The 16737-nt window shown below is 40.9% G+C and overlaps 1 protein-coding gene across 12 annotated transcripts in view; it reads left to right on the top strand.

The window, feature by feature from the left end:
* The window catches only part of Pkhd1 (PKHD1 ciliary IPT domain containing fibrocystin/polyductin), a 463263-nt gene that overhangs the window by 213295 nt on the left and 233231 nt on the right, over positions 1-16737 (top strand). For all 12 annotated transcript variants that reach the window (XR_007109414.1, XR_007109413.1, XR_007109415.1 and 9 more), the window contains 2 exons: positions 5133-5310; positions 6745-6940. Coding sequence is in view for 9 of the 12 variants with exons in the window: in XM_047557741.1 (XP_047413697.1) it covers positions 5133-5310; positions 6745-6940 (374 nt within the window). In the remaining 3 variants the exon portion in view is untranslated. The remainder of the gene's footprint in view (positions 1-5132; positions 5311-6744; positions 6941-16737) is intronic.

Consider the following 16737-nt stretch of genomic DNA (forward strand, 5'->3'; position numbering starts at 1 on the left):
ACTTAGGGTCACAGTGTGCTGTGGTGCCTCTCTGGTTGACCAAGGGGCCAGCATCATGTTATTGGTGCTGATTGGAAGGAGCAGAACCTCAAAAGGAATGTATAAAAGCCCAAAGACAAGTAGAACTTAAGTGCTGTGATTTAATTGTTTGACAATAATTAACTAAATGCTATCATTTAATGGTTTGACAATATTAAAAGAGGAGGACATGTTCATAAGGGCCTTTAGAAACCGGAATCTTGAAATACTTCTTTCAAACACTGAAATACCAATTTATAAAAAACGAATCAGAAGAAGTGATACCTAAAAAATTGATTAGTGAGAATGGTGCTGGTAAAAATTTGAGAGATAATTATGTCCAGCTAAGGTGACCAGGTAGGGAGATTCTTGGGGCCACAATACAGGCATTTCTGAAAGTATCTCCCTAATGATGGTATTGATATATATTGAAGTAACAGTTTCCTAACTGTCAAGGAGGTGTGGGGGATCACTAAGCACAGAATGGTAAAATGTAGCCTGTCGAGGTAGGAGGAATTGAATGGCAACAGATGGCTATATTTGAACTTCTTTTGTAGATACTTAAAATAGAACTATTTTTGAGTGTCCCAAACCTGAGTACTGGGCTGTGACCGTCATGTCCAAACAGCACGGGCTTTACCACCTGCCCCAGCACCTTCTGTACCAACCATCTCTGCAGGCTATGACTAGTCGTGCAACCACTGAGTCTGACTGACCAGCGGCACAGTCGGCAGCGGTGCAGGCTCTGGAAGCTTAGGTTCCCAGTTCTCGGTTTCCCATTCCACCAGCTTCCAGTGTTTCTGGGGGCCCAGGAACATGGTTGTGGGATTGATTGGGAATTGCGTGGGAATGGGCAGAATCCAGAGTGTGAAGATCATATAAGACCGGAATGACCAACTGTCCTCCATGAGGAGCCTGAAGACTAATAATTGGAACTAAAAAGCAGAATTCAGAATTCAGGAATACCTGGAGAGGAGGGGGCCTTAGATCAGAAACTGGGGACATTACTTCAAGACCATGAAGGAGACAAGGACTCAGATCTCTGCAGGCTCACTGGACAATGCCCAGATTGTTGTGCCAATTGACAATGCTTACCTTGCTGATGATGGCTTTATGACCAAGTGTGAATTGGAGCAAATTATATGCCTGTATGTGCAGAGTGACACCCATGGGTTTCCCAAGTTCACTGACGACATCAATATCACTTAACTGCCACTGGAGATGAAAATCGATGTTCTTGAGAAGGAGCTGCCAATTATGAAGAAGAACAAGGAAGAAGTGAAAGATCTACAAGTCTAGTACGGGTTGACAGAGGAGGTAAATATCCCCAAATCTCAAGACCTAAGCAAGATTGTGGTGGACATCTGAACCCCCGTGATTTGCTGGCTCAGAAGAACTGAGAAGAGTGAAACAAATACTGGTTCCAGCAGAATGAGGAGAGTAGTAATCCCTAGAGATCAGAGTTCCTGGGATGAAGTTCACAGAGCTGAGAAGCATAGCCCAGTCCTTGGACATTAACCGTATCTCAGTGTGATATCCAAAATTCAGCTTGGAAAATAGCCTGAGGGATGATGAAACCTGTTACACTATGCAGAGGGAGTAACTCAACAGGTTCTGCTACACCTGAAGTGTTATCAGGCAAAGACCAGGGGTACAAGGCCCTACTGAACATCAAGGTCAAGCTGGAGGCCAAGATTGCCACCTACCATCACTTTCTGGGATACAGGGAGGACTTTAATCTCAATGATACCTGGTTGAAACAACTCCTTGAAAACCATCCATCCAAAAGATAGCACTTCACAGGATTGCACATGACAAAATGGTCTATGAGACTAGTGACACCAAAGTACTCAGGCATTGAGGCAATAGAAGTAGGGTTCCCTTTGGGTAGCAGCGGAGCAATAAAAGCTCAGAGGTCATTGGACATATGAAATTATTTTCCAAAGTGGTTTAATTGTAAGCATTTGATTAGGATAGAAAAAATAGGAGTTATTAAGGAAATCGTAGCATTTTCCTAAACCAGGACTAACTAAACTAGTGCGTATCATATGATTTGTCCATGACCCAAAGAGGTTTTCTGACCACTAAATATAATGTTTAAGTCCTCATGACAAAATTCTGTAGATATGGGGTTGACTATATATAAATTAAGATTAATTGCTTATCTCCTTTGATGAATAAGTTCATTAGGAATTTTCTTAAACCCATGCAGTTGGCTGGCTGGACTTCTCTATTGGGGAGAAATGTCACTTAGTAGCCAATTGAATGTGCAGGTACACGTCACACTTATTTCTTCATTTAACAAATACTTATTGAACATCCACGTGAAAGATGGTTTTATTTATTACTGAAATTAATTGGAAATTCTGACTTATTGATTAGTTTCTCCTGAATTTAGGTCTTATAATTCTTTATTGGGAGTCCATACATCTCTGTGGAAGCCAAAAGGATGCACTTTCATAACCTGAAACACTTGGACTCATTCTCAGGATGATGGGGAATCCCATCCCATCCTAAGTACTGACCTTGGTACCTAGTGCCACCAACTTGTCTACCTCTTTGATTTTTTTGTTCTTACTATCTCCTCTTATCACATTTGTTTGTATTTATTTCCAAAAATTCTATTTTTATTTATTAAATATATTCACTGGGTAAATCCTGGGACTGAAGATTTCATTTCAGGAGAAGAGATAGCCAGGGTGATTGAGGACAAATAGCTAGAAAATACAAGAAACACAATTTAGCATTCTAACGTTTTCTAAACTTTACAATTTAGAAATAAGTTCTATAAATGGGATGGTTTTCTGTTGGAGGATGTGAACACCCCAGAACTGGAAGCAGGGACAGTGTAAAGTACCATGGAGGCAAGGCATACAATGGGCTGGATGTTAGACCAGATGCCATAGTGTCCATCCTGAGCTAAGACTATGAGCTAAGGATTGTTCAGTTGTTCCACTTTAAATGCTAATGAAAAAGGAGGATATGAGTTCTCAGTCTCCCTCACCCAAAGAGAAGAAGAAATTATGCCCTCCCGCAAGATTTCTAAAGGTACCCTTAGTGCTGAATAGAAAATTTTTTATTTCCAAATTATTCCCACCAGTAGTTTTTGTTTCTTTTCTTTTATTAACCAATGAAACAAACACATTTACTCTCACCAGCTGTAAATGTGTGTGTGCGTGTGTGTGTATCTCAGTTGCCATCAAGTGCTGCATTGCCGGGGCCAATACTCTGTAACATGAAAGTTTTGGGGAATGTTCTAAATGACCAAATATCATGGACAGACTTCTAGACATACAAGTAAGTTGTGAAGAATGGTAAATCATAGCCGAGCTCTGTGGAGCATACCTCTAATCCCAGCAGCTCAGGAGGCTAAGGCAGGAAGATTGCAAGTTCAAAGCCAATCTTAGCAAAAGCAAGGCACTAAGCAACTCAGTGGAACCCTGTCTCTAAATAAAATACAAAATAGGACTGGGGATTTGGCTCAGTGGTCAAGTGCCCCTGAGTTCAACCTCCAGTATCCCCCACCAATAAAAAAGAATGGCAAACCTTTAAGTGAGCTGCAGGTATGTGTTGTTGGCCATGGTGATAGATGAGTGCTTTATGTAGGTGTTCTTTTAAAGTTTCACTGTACTTACATGAAGTTTATGTGCACTATCCTTGTCTCCATTTGAAAAGAAAGGAAACCAAAACTTAAACAGAGTTAGTCATTTGCCCAAGTTCATATACAGTCCTTTGTGTAAAACTACCTTTCTAACATATCTATAGGACTCCAACTTGCTAAAGCATTTAACATTAATAAATTCCCCTTTTTAGCTGGGTGTGGTAGAACACCCCTACCCAGGAGGCTTAGATAGAAGTGCTTGCACTCTGGAATTCAAGGGCAACTTGGACCAAAGCAAGATCCCTCCTTCCAAAACAAAGTTCCCTTTTCATAATATGTCACTGTATTATAAATTGGCTTTATACCTCCTCATGTCCCACTTCCCTGTGAAAACCCAACATCCTCCTTCTCATTTTCCTCTACTTTGAGAATTTATTATCTGCCTGTAGCAAAATGCCACAAAGATTCACTGAAAACTAAGCCAAAGGGGAAAAGAGTCATAACATGTATTGATTTTTTAAAAACTTTTGTTTTATTTTTTTAGGTCCACTTTGACTCACTTTTAGAGACTTAGCATGTGACTAAATCTATTTATGTTCTAATAAAGTCTTAAAAATCACTTTCTGGAATGGGCTGAGTGGAACAACATGGGGGATGTTGGATCATAAATTTCTAGTTCTGTCTTATGCCATTTACATATTTCTGCAATACACTGTATCAGTTCCCCCATTTACTAAAATACAGTTCTTGAAACCCTTTACATAAATTAGAATGGCACTGTTTGCTTTTAGAAGATCTTGTCATGTATTCTTCATTCAAGATCTGGATGTCAGGTTCTGCGGGACCCAAGGCTGCACAGTAGGTACAAGAGGCAGGAGAAACCTCTTTACCTTAAGGATTGTATAATCTGTATTTAAACAAAAAGCAAACTCAAGAACACAGAAGTGGTGTCCCAGCAGTGAGCACTGAACGTTAGGCCAGCCCACGGAACAGGCACCAGATTACCTCTTCCTTCTAGGGAAGACTACTGAAGGCTACTTTCTGGCCAGTTGGAGAGGGCATCTAAGAGTCTAGGCACATCAAGTCCTGGGTTTCTATCATTGTACCCCATAGAAATACTTAATTACCCAAAATAATGTGTTTCCTGCTGTTAATAAACTTGATATATGGGAAAATTCTGACTGTAGACATTTCTTTGGTAAAAGTATATAATTCTGGCCCATGTGAACTCACTATGGTGACATGACATTTATTAGTGGCCTCAGATCTGAGTGTTACCAACTGCAGTCTGCCAGGCCAGGGTAATTTGGAAGTGATCCAATGCCAACTTCCACTGGACTGTTTTGATCCACATGGTAACTACTAAAACCTGTGTAGACCCTCAAATGATGGGCCTAAGATACACAGGAGAGAATAAAATATGATTATAATCGATGGTCAGGAAACACATTAGATCCAGAATGGATAAATAGTCTTGTAATTCATTTTTTTTTCTTTTTTCAAATTACCCTAGGGTTAATTCTCCCAATATTTCTTATGATTTAACCCTGACGGACAGCAGAAATAAGACAACCACTGTCAATTATGTACATGACACATTGTCTAACCATTATGGCTGGATGGCTCTGCTTCTGGATCAAGAGACCTACTCATTGCAATTTGAGAATCCTTGGATCAACAGATCTTTTCAGGTAACCCCAGGGACCCATTCACTGGTATATCCCATCTCCAATATGTGATTCTTATAAGTCCTGCTGTGCAGTAATGAGTTGCAAATATTAGTGTCATCTGATGCTGGAGAAGAAACTGAAGCTACAGTTTTGCTAGGTGAATATAACTTGAATATGAGGTTTGGTTGGTTTGTTAACTTGAACATTTCAGAATCTGCTGAAATCCCATCTTAAATGCAGAATGGCTCTGCTTGAAAGATATGATTTACTAAGTCAATGAAAACAACCTCAAAGTATTCTTTCGAATTGCATTTTTAAAAATTTCAAGTTAAAAACCAAGCAGTATTTATACCCCAGTTGTTGGTAGCCAGAGAAAATGTCTTAACAAGGCATTTGTACATTTCATACTGCCACCTTGTGGTCAAAGATTAACTTTATAAGCGGAGGTCTCAGTCCGCTTGCTGGGTTGGGCGAAAGGAGTCAAAGATCTAGGGGAGCACAGAGGGATAGCAACTTGGGAAGTGGGCATATTTTGGAAAACAAGTAATCCAGTGAATTCTTCAAGTTTATTTTCTTTCTTTAACACAGTTCTTTCTGTCTCATATACATCTCCCCAGTTATGGGAGCTGAACTCAGGGAGACAGAAGCTGTTATAGATGTACTACGGTTGTGGGGAATTCTGAACGGAATCTCCTGATCCTCTCACCACTGTCCTCAGCAAGGACGTGCACCTCCCTTCCCTTCTTTTGGGTTCCCGTGAGAACATTCTGGGGATTTTTCATAAAGTGAAGGTGGCAGGATGTGTGGCTCTGGAGGTAGGCATCCTGGGTGTATATCCCAACTCAGTTCTCTCCTGTTTTGTGAAACAAAGCAAGATACTGAACGTCTTCTGGCCTCAGTTTCCTCCACTAGAAAATGAGAGCATAAGAGTAACAATCACAGAGGGGTCTTTTGAGAATTGGATGACTCTAATGACTGCTGACAGAGGGTGCGGAGACTGCTCCAACAGAGCTAGCTAGCTATGGCTGTTTTGAATGTGTGCCACTTCTGTCATTGCCTGCCTCTTCAAGTTGTGAGAAAGACTGGGAGGGGATTCTAGATGGGTCCCTGTCTCTTCTAGATGTTTGACCTGAGACAAGCTAATTCACTGGTCTGAGCCAGGGTTTTCTCCTTTGTTAACTGAGGTTGTTAAAAAAGAAGAAACTTATGGCTTCTTTCAGTCTTCCTGTCCTATGATTTTGAGGTCTGAACTTTTTATCATAGTTTTGAACTTCTTATGGAATAGACTTAAGTAGGCTCAGCTCCCATAGGAAAAGTTGTTTCTAAACTCTCCTATTTCTAAACTACTTCATATATGTTCTTAGCTCTTGATTTTTTTTTTTTTTTTTTTTTGGGAGGTGGGGTGAGAGAGTTCTTACTAGATGATTGCCATTTTGATGTTTTTCTCACTTCAAGTATGAAGCAACATTTGACAACTTTGCTCCTGGGAATTACCTACTGCTGGTGCACACAGACATGCCACTTCAGCCTGACATTCTCGTAAGATGTGGGAGTCGGGTGGGTCAGTCTCTTCCATCTCTACCATCATCTGGGCAGGACCAAGGCTGTGACTGGTTCTTCAACAGACAATCAAGGCAACTCACATATCTGGGTAAGTGTTCAACTGGGGGAGAATTTTGAGGGCATTGAGTCAGAAACCATCATTTATTTTTGAATTTCAAACATTTGTGCTGTGAAGTACTGAAGGGAACAGCTAAAAATTTATAATTGAATGAGTGGGCTGTCAAATAAGATTGCCTGGGTTTAAATCCCAGTTCCATGACTTGATAGGTAGGGGACACAGAACAGGTTCTTTTTCTCTCTAAGTCTAATCTCCCTCAAAGAACTTCCTTTCTTATTATTCATATAACACAGAATCCCAGTATTAACATCAGGATTGTCCCCTTCTTTTGACTTCCTGGAGTTTATCTCTCATTCTTTTTCCATTCCAGTATCAGCACTGGTCACTCTGAGAACCATGATGTCCACTTGTACCAACCTAATCAGTTCACTGTGAGACCACTTCTTAAAGTGTTCTGTAAGAAAGAAAATCTGAAAAAACATATCTCTAGAATGATTATTTTGTTATAAATTGCTCTTAATAATCCTGGTCAAATTCAGGGGACCTTATCAGTATGGCAAGTCTCAGCCCCTACCACAAGCCAGACTTAGTCCTAAGCGCTTAGAGAGCTTGGCAGTTGTCCAAAACCCCTTGTCTCTCCCACCTGTGCCTGCCCATGTCATAACAGGGTCTGACATAGACTGTTCCCTTTGAATTGCACCAGAGAGGAGTCTTGTGCTTTCCCTGTTTTAAGATTTTTTTTTTTCCAATTGGACTGTCATATGTTTTCTTTACACTGAATTGTACCTTTCACATTTTATATCTAATTTAATCCATCCATGAATGTAACCTAACACTATAAAAACTCAGGATGGACAGAGATTGCAGACACTGTTTTACCACTGGAGCTGAATATAGTCATTAAGTAAGAGCAAATAGTTGCCATTAACTTTATAACTATTCACTTGATATGGATTCTTGGAAAAAAATCAATTTTAATTGCTCTCTTTCTGGTACTTAGCACACTTCTGAAGAGGCTTGGTCAGGTTTTGTTCATGAACTGCAAGCTAATTTGAATGCTCACATAAGCCAAATATTTATGACACAAAGAAAAACAAATGATGCAGCCACATATTATCTTCTCCTTTGATAGCATTAGCAATTGAATTAATAGCAAGTTGTGCTGCATACTTTATGTTCACCTCTTTGGTATACATGCACATCTGTGTAAGTGTCTGTGCCTGTGTGCATATACACTGATGTGCAGGTGTACATCTGTGTATGTGTGTACATATGACATAGATGACTGTTAATATAGTTCACTAGGTAGTCTTCATTCAAAAAATATTTGTATAAAAACATCCTAAAGTCTCTACCCTTATATATGAGTTGAGAAAGGAACAGGGAGTCACAGAAGGTTGGTTGAGAGTGTCTTAAACCTGGTGATACTTGCTCCTTGAAGAGGATTTCCAGTAGTAGCTCTCATGGTGAGTGTTGTTTCCTTCATCCTCTGAGTGTGTGGCACAAGATGACTGATAGAGCCACTTCTCTATCTCTGGGTTGGCCCAGTGAGGATCGAGGACTCAGGAGGATCTGAGACTTGCACTGCTTCTCCATGGAGGTGCCCCTGCAGCTACACTGGGTTGTGTGGATTTGGCTGTAATTTTGGATATTCTCTGTGTAAATTCATAGCATCTGTAGCGGGGTGGTGTTAGGGTACTTGCCTTCTGCAGACCTGTCAGCATTCCCCAGTGCTGTGTGGCAGAGAGATAGTTATTGTAGCCAGTATCCCAACAAACCCCCAGGAAATAGATTCCCAGTTCTGGTCCACACATTTGATATGTTGATTGGAGTGCTACTTTCACCTAGTTGTTTTTTTTTTTTTTTTTTTCTGAGCTCTGTAACTCTAAGATTTGGACTGGGATAATTTGCATAAAATCTACTTAATCAAAGAAGAGACCTTAGGCCAAGACATCGCCATCTACATGGGCATGTGCTAGGATGCAAACACACGGGACGAATTGTACTGACAGAAGTGTCATTTCATTGTGGGGAACTCCTCAACCTCTTTCAGGTGCCCTGGTTCCAGGTCAGGTTTCTGGGGGTGGTGGCGCTGCTCCTTCTTTGGATGGTGTTTCATTCCTAGTGCTGCTTCACCGATGGCTGCATTTCAAACATTTTCTAAGTGAACACTCTTTTGTTTGCTTGCAACCTCACTGCATGCCTCAGGATAGGAAGTTTTTACAAAGTCACAATTATCTACATTTCCCCCCATTGGGCTGCTTCACATGTGATTGAAGCTACCTGATTAATCTGAGACCCAGCAGAGAATGGCAAAGATCAGAACCCAGGCATTCTAGCTCCTGGCTATGGATCCCTCCACTAGAGTGTGCTGCCCACTAAATAATCATTGATCACTAACCAAAGGGGATGGGGAGGTTGGTGCTAGGCGGGGTTGTGGAAGAAAACTTCTCATTGATCCCCAGTGACAAAGAAAAAAGTGCTGCATGTATGTTTTAAGTTTTGTCTTTGTTCAACAAACATCCTTATGGATTGCTGGGTTTTTGAAAAGCTCATGGTCAGTGCTTGAAACTTATAGTTTTAATCAGTGACTGACTGACTGTTTTACTTAGGGCATAGCATTATAATTGTTCCATGCCTTACTAGTTTTATTTATACCATGAGATTAAGAGTACTTACTTGTCTTGAAAATATAGTATTAAATGCTCAAATATATTAGAGTATGATAAGCATGCCATGTTACTTTACTAATATTTTTCTCAGTAGACTATTAATTTTTTTCTTTTTCCCCATGTGATAAGTTCTTTTTTCTTTTTTTAACTAGATTTTTTTAGGCAGTTGAGGTCCATGATCATATGACATGCACAGTATATTGTTTCCACGATCGGACTTGAATACCACTTAAGCAATTGTTATCTGAAGAATAAGATAACTTTATTCTTTTGAAAAATATCTTTTAAGGAGTTTGGTTCGGGTTGTCTTCCCAAAGCTACTAACATTTTTGCCTGAGGAGCTGCTTACAAGAGGCCACAAGTTTAAGAGCCTCTAGGTTATGGTTGTGTTAGGACCCAGCAGGAGCAATATTTGATGTGATAAACTATTAAGAAGAGCTGGTCCCCACTACTACGTCTCTGCCATGCTTGAGAACAGGTGTGACTGTAGAAAAGTGTTCTTCCTCATTGACAAAGTTGGGAGTCAAATCCAGCAAGCCTGTTTTCCTCCTCGCAGTTTCACTTACTGGCAGCTCATGCCTCTGCCTCACAGAACCAGTTCTTACTGCCTCTTTCCCTGCTGCTTTTTCCAGGGATGTTTCAGTTCATGGTGAACTATTTTTATTTTTTAGTTACATTAACGCTATGAAATAATTAGTCAGCTAATTAATCTGGTTTACAAGCTTTGTAGGATTCTTCAGCTGTCAGTCAGGCCCAGGCCCGAGGCCTCCCTCTAGTCTCAGCTCTCTTGCTCATGTGATTCCCGTTGCCATGGCTACTGGCTACATCTGCTGACACCCCACTCTCTATTTATTGCTTAATTAAGAATTTCACGCTCAGCCCTTATCTGCCTCTAAGAACAAGCGCACACTGTTAAGAAATTCCAAATTTAGGCCCAGACACAAGGAAAGCCTTTCTTATGGGCTTGGCTGCATGGAGCCTCTCTAACGATCCTCTCGGCATCTCAGCCGCCACCCTTCAATCAAAAATCATTAAATGGGGCAGAGATAATGAGCATGTAGCATATCAAAAGAAGGATGTTTGCTTGGTCCAAAGGAGGAAAAGCTGCTAGGCCCCATGCTCAGCTCCACTTCAAAGGGAGATGAGACCCCCTCATCACTAGGGCCTGATAAAGCCTCATTTGTTCTGGGCTTGACTTATGCAAAAGGTCTGGTATGTCAGAGTCCCATCTCACAGACGTGAGTTCCCCCCACCTCTTGCTTCCACCTCCACCGGCCCCCTCCCTGGCCTTCCCCACACTCGTGTGTCAGCACTTAGGCAGCTGGGTCCCCCAAAGCATCAGGCGGAGCGTATAATCACCGACTCTCCACTCACAATGGACACTTGTAGGGGGGTGACCAGGAGGAGGTCTTCATCACAATAGGAGCACAATTATTGCAGCTGCTGGGGAGGGCTGTGCTTCTTCCTGTAGAAATATAATAGGACTTGCCCAAAACAGGAGGTGAAGGTTGAGGGTTGGGGGTGGGGTTGCGAGGGGTGGAGAAACAATCTTGAGTTGATTATTCATATTCTGACTCTTGGAAGCCCGATGTGGAGCCAGTGGGGTTCCAGCAGCTGCTCGTACACAGCCCTCTTCTAATAATTGTACATTCTGTCAGGGGTCAACTTACTTTTGACCCTCTCCTTTTATATTGGTAAAAGGCTCTTTAGGGCAAACTGTTGGGTTGTGGCAGGGTGCATTAAATACTCAGGGCCCCTTCCCTTTGCTTTATCCCCCACCCAACCAGCAGCCGGTGATAAATTCATATCAGATGCTGCACCATTCACAGTTGCCCTCCTGAGTTCACACAGCCCCCACTCAGGCAGCAGAGATGTGGCGGAAGCGGGGATATTGTGTGAGGCAGCAGCTGAGTAGGTCTGCCTGTGAGGCTCAGAGGCTCCCGCTGCACTACCTTCTTCTGATCGGACTGAAAAAGCTCTCTCTTGGCAGACTGGCCAAGCCACGTGTCCAAATGTCCCCCTCACCAAGATAAAGGCTGGCTGTGTGTCGAGGAGCCGGGGCTGTGCTCTACAGGGTGAGAGCACGGTGGACAGGAGGACAGATGGATTTCATTGTGTGTGCCAAGTTGCTTTGAAGAGCTCAAGTCACATCTTTGCAGAGAGATCAGAAAATGTGCTGCTAACTTGGGGATCTGAAATTAAGAAAGCTTTCCTGAGTTGGAGGCCAGGCTCATGATTGTGGCTGCTGTCCAGGTTGCCTGTTCTCAAAGCAGTGCTGGCACTGGCTGATGCCTGGACTCATCTGTTCTTCAGGGTGTCTGGAAGACCCCCTGTGATTCCTTGAGAAGGAATTCTGTTAGGATCTAAGGAGGAGGCGGGAGTCAACTGGCTCTACTGAGCTCTTGGGAGGATTTTGTAGGCAGAGCGGAATCATAATCTTTTGCAACTCTGCAGCCATTCCCATGCTGAAGCCCTCTAAGGCAATCTATAGCATTCTAGTTAATAAATTAATTTACATTCTTATGGAAAACTCATTCCCCAAGATCCCCAAGGACCTTTACCAGTAATGTAGAGGATTGACTTGAGGGAAATGTACTAACCTTTGCAGTGAAAATATAGATAATGGAACAGGAAGTGGGGATGTGAAAAGGGAGTTTGCCTCTTGGTTAGAGGCAACTTCTCCAAAAGAAAAAGATAGAGAGGGAAGAAGAAAGGAAGGAAGGAAGAGAGGGAGAGGATAGAGAGGGAGAAAAGGAGAAAAACTTAGAAGTCAGAATTCAATGGACTTTTTGGGAATCATTCAGGTTAGGGAACTAAGTCTCCGCTATACCAAGTGGACAGCTTTAATTCACACAAGTTATAGGTGGTGTGACCAGTATTCAAACTCAGATTTTTTGGCTCTGGGACTATTGCTTTTATTATTATGTTACTTTAAAAAAAAATCTAACCTTGTGTACCTACCCTTGTAAGCCACACCTTCTTCCTTTTACAGGAAAATCCTACACTTATTAGGTAACACTCTGCTTCCCAGACTTTAGATATTTGGACACCGTTGTTATACTTTTGTGGCATTCTTCTGCCTCCTGTACTATCATATATCTAATAATTTTTCATAAACCAATTCCTAACTGCCTTATTTTTAAAACCTAACTTCTTATTCAATATTATCCATATAAGCATGGGTTTAATGGACTAGTTGTGTTTTCTAAATACATTAAAATTCATAGCCACTAAAATAAAACTTTTTATGCCATCAAGATGATCACTACATGCTTTATATTTGGGAAATATAATGTGGTCTGTAAGTGTTTGGTTGAATTCATGAAAGGTGGTTATCATTAATACAAGGATCTCTTCTATCAGGGTCTTTCTCGTCACTTGTTAAGAATGCTTGCTCTTGTGAACATGCCATGTGTTGGAGAGTGTGCTACAAGAGAAGCTGTATAATTCCTTAAATCAGTGTTTCTGAAATTCATCCCAAGGACAAACAGGAAGAATGCTTGTTCCTAGGCCCCTCCCTGGAGTTTGTGGTTCCGTAGGTCTGCAGGAAACTCAGGATGTCACAAATGTCCCCACACAACTGTGGTAAACAACCCTCTGAGTCAGAGCCACAATTGTTATTGTTCTCTGAGTTAATTAAGAAGGTTTAATTGAGCTAGCTCTCAGGACTGTGGTTAATTCAGATATATCTGTCTGCATCTCGATCAAATTCTTTTACACTTAAAAAATTACACTCTTTCATGAATGAATGCTATTAGGATTAATAGAAGACTCTAAGGTGATCACAGGATTTTCATATTGCCATGAAGGTCTTTAAAAGATCATGTGTTGTGGGGGCCACGGTGATTTCCATGGTTGTCTCTATCAGGCTGAATTCATAACAGAAGTGTTGGTCCTGTGACTCAAGCTGCCCAGGGACCAATTGACGAGCAAGCCTTTTCTGCAGCTAAATAAAAACGGTAAACTTCTGGGGAATGAGGTCAAGTTCACTCAGCAGGACAAGACAAACAGCAGGAGTATGCAGGTGTGTGCTGCAGTTTTGAGGAGAAGAGGTGGAGGTAGTAGACATGGCAAGCTAAGATGAGAGAGGATCAGATCTAACAGCCATGTCAGGAAGTCAAAGCTGGCATCTGGGTCAACTGCAGGCAGAAGCAGAAAGAGAAGCCATGAACCAGGGTGGGATTGGGTACAATTTGCAGGCATCAGCTGCAGTTGCTATTCTGTTTTCATTGTGTAGTCTGTGACTGACCTACATTGGATTAATGTGGAATGAATGAGGAGTTCTAAAAGGTGAATAAACTGAAATATCAAAGTGAGACTGGGGATATGAATGGAAGAGTAAAATAGGGAAGGAGTGTGTGGCTTACTAAGTTGCCACATGCAGTGCATTTTCTTTTTAAATCAGGTACTCATTTCTCCCTCCAAAATTTCAAAAGAGTATTAGACCTGATCTAGAGGAGACATAATTTACCAGTAACAGCACCTCACCCTGTAGGCACTTGAATGCACTTCAACTACTTGGGTAATTGCATCTACTTGGGTAATTCCCCTTCCTCTCAACAGGGGCCATTTCTTGGCACATTTTTCTCTTCCTTATACACGGCTGTGTTTATAGCAAGCTTAGATCACATAGCGTTCATCAGAAGAATCTGGCAATTATTGAGCCAAATGTTTTTCTTCTTTTGGAGGACCAGTTCTTCTTACAATCTGGGAAGGATCAACTACAATGGGGCTTCATTTACAAACAGGAAAGATTAACCATTCTCATATTATGAATACAAAATCAGAAATCCCAAACACCCAGAAAGCACGCGTACAATGGCATTGCTTGTGGAAAGCTTTAAAACTTTTCCCAAGTCAGTACCTTTATTCTTAAATGATTTTCATTCCTCTTTGTATTTATTCAAATTGGAAATGACACTTCACATTTACAGTCTTTTAGAGTCAAAACACTTAGCAAACTAGCAGATCTCGTTATGTTGCTTACAACTCTGTAATAGTGCAGCTCATCATGATTAGGTGCAGCTGTAAAAAGAGCGAAAAATGTAAAAGCATATTTCTTGAGCCTTGTTAACTGGCGCCTAGCATAACGTGCATACCATAATGGTAGTGTCAATAATAGCTAATGTTTATTGTGCACTATGTGCCAGGCCCTGTATCAAGCATGTTCCATGGAATATGTCACTCTTTTTTTTTAATCAACAACTCTAGAAGGTAACTTGTATGATTTTCCCATTTCCTAATGAATTGTGTAACTAACCTCGCAGTTGTCCCTATCCACGAAGGGGAAGGGCCTGTACTCAAATCTAGGCTATTGGTCCCAACATAGGGACCCTTCCACATTTTCCTCGCCACTCTCCATTTTGTTACTCACATCTGGAAATGGTCTTTGGGAAGATTTCCTCTTGTGACCTGCATTCACCTGCTCAGAACCAGCCCCAGAGGCACAGGGAGAGCAGTGCTATGGGATGTCAGACTCTCAATTTTTCCTACTTTTGATAACTTCTCTGTCTTCTCTGATACTGAAAGTGCTTCATGCCATTCAGACACTTTACTTTAATGCGTGAACAGTAGATTTCCAATATGGTTTTTAGTTTTCCAATGTCTCTTTGAGGAAGGGGTCCTCCTGGAGGTGGAGGCCATTTGTGCACATGTAGAGACTAGAAAATCAGTGGCTGCTCAGTGCAGAAGCCATTCACAGGGTGCAGCGACAGCTACACACTCGTCAGGTGTTGCACAAGGAAGCCTCAGTTTACCAAGAATGCACCTGGGTAGGGAATAAGGGAACCAGAAGACAAATGGAACAGCCTCCGGTGGACATTAGATGTGTGGAGGGTGTGCTTCCTCGGTCCCAGGAGTCGTCAGTGTAATGAGAACTACAATGCACGGATGCTTGCTGGATTCCTTCTCACTCAAGGGATTTTGGATACATTGGTTCTTTTCCCTCTGTTTTAATTTTTTCATCTATCTGGTGGGGGAAAAAATGTCGTGAATCTTTCCTTCCCCCAAACGTTCTCTTATAGGTATAATTTTACTTATTTTAGGTTGAATAAATCATTGTAAAAACTGTTATTACTTCCCTTACCTCTGGCACTGTTGTAAAGAAGAGGGTACAGACATACTGAAATCTACGTTGCTTAGAAACCATTAAACAAGAGTGATTTTTATAACATCTTTAAATGAACTGATTTCTCTTTCCGAATGTTTTCCTGGATTTCTTTTTAATTTGCCTTCCTTAAGAGTTTGATTCTATGGCAATATTTAATCCCTTCATCTTGAAGAAAGGCATTCCATTGTTACTGTCTTTGCATGTGTTCCGATGCCATCTTGTCTATTATTGTCTTTTCCTTTTCTTTCGGTGAATCCTAATTGTTTTTTTTTTTTTTTTTTTTTTTCTTTTGCCTTTTGCCTCTAGGGGAGTAAGCACAATGTGTTTCAATTGTCCCTTAAGTACTAGGTATTCAGAGTAGAGCCTTGTAAACTTGAGATTTCTAAATTGGCCCATGAAAATGAAGTCTCTGCTTTACCAGCACTCTCTATGGTCATAACATAGATAAGAAAAATCCCTCTCTCAAATATTTGGAGGCAGTGGGTTTAACTCAGAGGGACTACCTGCCAAGCATGTGCAAGACACTGGGTTTGTTTTCCAGCACCGCAAAATGAAACAAACTTGGACACAAAGATAATTATTGATGCAATACTAAATTAATAATTGCTAATCAATAACTAGTAATTGAGTTGAGAAAAATTTGGGATAAATGTCATAGTATGGAATTAGAAGTGCTTTTCAATTTTTGAGAACCTATAGATCAGTGTACACAGAAGTGGATGTGTCAGAACTTACAGATAAAAAGAGATGAGATGGTTGACTGGTGGCTTTATTATTATTTTTTTAATGTTACAAAGTTGAGTAAAATATGCAAGAAGATAAAGGAACAATATAAGCAAAGTCTTGGAAGTGGTGATAAAAATGGAACACATCAAGAGCATGTTGTCATTGTGCCTGGTCCTAAAATGTGACAGCATAAAGAGAAGTCAAGACTCATGCATTTTATAATTGAAAAAAAATTAAATTAGAAAATGATCAAAATAAGAATACAAAAATTGGAGAGTTCTCATCATTAATCTCTTTAGAGATTATTTTCCTTATAACGT

This window comes from Sciurus carolinensis, chromosome 7 (assembly GCF_902686445.1).
Source record: "Sciurus carolinensis chromosome 7, mSciCar1.2, whole genome shotgun sequence".
NCBI lineage: Eukaryota > Metazoa > Chordata > Mammalia > Rodentia > Sciuridae > Sciurus > Sciurus carolinensis.